Here is a 2,770-nt window from a genome sequence, read left to right as displayed (position 1 = left end):
CTGCAGTTGTTCTTCTTGTTAATTGTTTCTCTTTTCCTCCCTCCCGCTCTCACAGGGTGCACCAGTTATTTTCAGACATTGGGGCTAAAAGGTTGATTGTTGAGAAACGCTGCTGGTGTGAACTACTTTTGTGTGATACAGACAGGCGTGTTCATGAAGATATTTTTCCCAAAGGAAGTTGAGATTTTCTTTCCCTGCTTTTCGCCTTGAATCGTTGTCACAACCCTTTGATAGCTGGAAGACAGCTTTAGAGCTGGAGATAGTCAGCTGTCTTCCAGATCTGGTCAGTGATTAAGGGTAAAAAATTGACTTCTGAGACAAGAAAAGGTTTACGTTTCCAGCTGTAGTGCTACAGTCGTAGTATCTCAGAAATATTTTATATTTCAGCAGAAACCCCATACCAAAAAGAGGTAAATTGAAGGAAGTGCTTCTTCTGAGGAAGAAGAAAAACCATTTGAGCTTGGGGTCCCCTGTTACACATTGTAGAGAATCAGTTAAATACCAGCTTTCTTGTCCTTCTGCGCAGTTTTTGGAGATTGAGGGGTCTTCTGTCAGCTGGAAGAGGGAAGGACAATTCCTTTAACACATCGTGGTAAACCATCTGTTACCAGCTGTAATGCTTTGTGCCCTCTGGGGGGTAAGAGGGGTGGTATTGTTTTGGAAGTGTGCTTGCAGAAACTGCCTAAAGAGTAGACGAAGAGAGACGGTGAAATTCTTGTTTCAAAGAAAGGGAAATCGTGAATGTTGTACAAACTGGGGACCTGTACCCCCCTGCTTAGTACGGCTGCCAGAATTTGGAATTGAAATATTTGCAGGCTGATTGTTTCCTACACTCATAATTTTTCCTGAATTAGACTTTCGTTGTATTTCTTTCCCTCAGAGGATGTGCTATGTAACTTTTCCTCTTTTAGAGCTATATTTAAGCCACATGGGAACGTATGGCAGTTACTTTCCTATTCGCACTGTACGAGTTTTTCCTTACTCTTTGTGCTCTTTTTCTCTCTTGTCTGCGCGCATCAGGCCAGACCCAGCCTTCTTGAGCAAAGCCACTCGATTAACAAGAAGGTAAATGGGCTGCAGAAGCAGCCATCCACCCATGCCCTGCCATGAGCACGGCGACTCACGGCAGATGGTCTGTGGTCCGCTGTGCAGCTTGGCTGGTAAAAGGGTGCGTGAGGGTAAATCCCAGTGGGGAGAGAGCTGCCTCTCCTTGCGAGGAAGTGTTCAGTGGAAGGTTTCAGTAACAGGCGTGTCTGTAACTGTGTGTTATAGTGATGCTGTTTGCACTACGCCCAATTGTGCCTGTCTTCCCGGTGCTGGGGGCGTTCCCAGAACATGCTCAGTGACAGTATGCTGTGCTTGTTGACATGCAGGGGGCTGGTGTCTTCAGCGGGCAGACCTCGTGAAGACAGTTGGTTAAAATCACTGTTTGTTCGCAAAGTTGATCCGAGGAAAGATGCTCACTCCAACCTTCTAGCCAAAAGAGAGACCAGCAGTCTGTATAAACTACAGAGTGAGTGATGCTTTTATATTTACCTTTACCATTTCTGTATTCTGTTTCTGTGTTTCTCACATAGTGTTGTTGTTTCAGTTCACAATGTAAAACCAGAGTGTCTAGAGGCCTACAACAAGCTTTGGTAAGTGTGCGTACTATGCTTTCACATTTTTGCCATGTTGGTTTGACCACAGACTGTACTGAAAATTGGCAAATACCACAACTATTGAGAGGGGAGGTGAAAAAATTCTGCTTTTCCTTTCAGGGTATGGTATTAAATAATAATATTCTTGGAGAGAGATGGCAAAAGATACTTCACTGAGTCCACCCCCTGCCTTCCTTCTTGGAGCTATCATTTTCTGATACCTTTGGTGAAAACATGGGTGACATTTGTTGGGACAGCTCTGCCCCTTCCCTTAGTTCTACAGTTGCTGGTCCATGGGGGTATATGCCAGTACACAGGCATGTCCCCTCCAGCTGTCGTATAGGAATGTGTCGAGGGTGTTTATTGTCTGTGTACAGGAAGGAAGGGGAAAGATCAACGGTCAGTAAGGCTACACACCAGTATTAAATTGTAGTATCACTTTGAGATTTTAAGAACCTAGGGGTTGACTTCCTCTCAGCATGTCTGTGTCCTCCTAGAATAGTCACCTTTTTGAGATCTGCTCTTAAAGAGCTGTGCAAGTCCTTGGATAGGGTCTTTGCTTTGGGGCAATATCCTCCAAAGAGAGCAGCATTGTTATGGGTTTTCCAGAAAGTTACAGCTTTATAAAATATATGAATTAGTAACATTTTTCTAATACTTTAAGGATGAAATTGCAGAAATACTAGTCCTGTTCTGCCTCCATCATCGCTGCTCTGGGGCCAGAACAACGGTCTTTTCAAGAAGTGTGTGTTTAAATTCGGGAATGTAGTGAGCCTCCCAGGCTTCCCAACAGCAGTGCATTCTCCCTGCCAGCCCCCATCCTGTCCATTCAACAAAGCATCCGCAGCGCAATGATACCCTTCTGCAACCTGTTTTTTATGTGTGGTGTATTGGTGAGAACACCAGCAGAGCTGGAGGGTGGGGAAGTTCACAGCGCCCCCTTTACGTCCTCAGCTCTGCTACTGGTTGGCTGCACAACCATCAGTAGTTCATACACCTTCTCTGTGCCTTCAGTGTCCAGCTTTGAAATGGGGCTAGATAACCCAAAACCTTGCCTTGCTGTACACACCTGGAAATCCACGAGAATAACAGTCAGTCATAAGATATTTTTATAGTTTAAGTATTCCAGG

At 44.8% G+C, this 2,770-nt stretch overlaps 1 protein-coding gene across 1 annotated transcript in view; it reads left to right on the top strand.

Annotated features, from left to right (window-relative positions):
* Positions 1 to 1,335: 1,335 nt before the first annotated feature.
* GBAS (glioblastoma amplified sequence) overlaps positions 1,336 to 2,770 on the top strand; it is a 9,419-nt gene continuing 7,984 nt past the window's right edge. Inside the window, exons 1-2 of the mRNA XM_010138268.1 lie at positions 1,336 to 1,513; positions 1,592 to 1,637. Of these exons, the coding sequence (XP_010136570.1) occupies positions 1,336 to 1,513; positions 1,592 to 1,637 (224 nt within the window). The remainder of the gene's footprint in view (positions 1,514 to 1,591; positions 1,638 to 2,770) is intronic.

This window comes from Buceros rhinoceros, unplaced genomic scaffold, assembly GCF_000710305.1.
Source record: "Buceros rhinoceros silvestris isolate BGI_N320 unplaced genomic scaffold, ASM71030v1 scaffold41976, whole genome shotgun sequence".
NCBI classification, from domain to species: Eukaryota; Metazoa; Chordata; class Aves; order Bucerotiformes; family Bucerotidae; genus Buceros; species Buceros rhinoceros.
The sequence above is the reverse complement of the archived record's forward strand: the minus strand, read 5'-3'. Positions and strand labels throughout refer to the sequence as shown.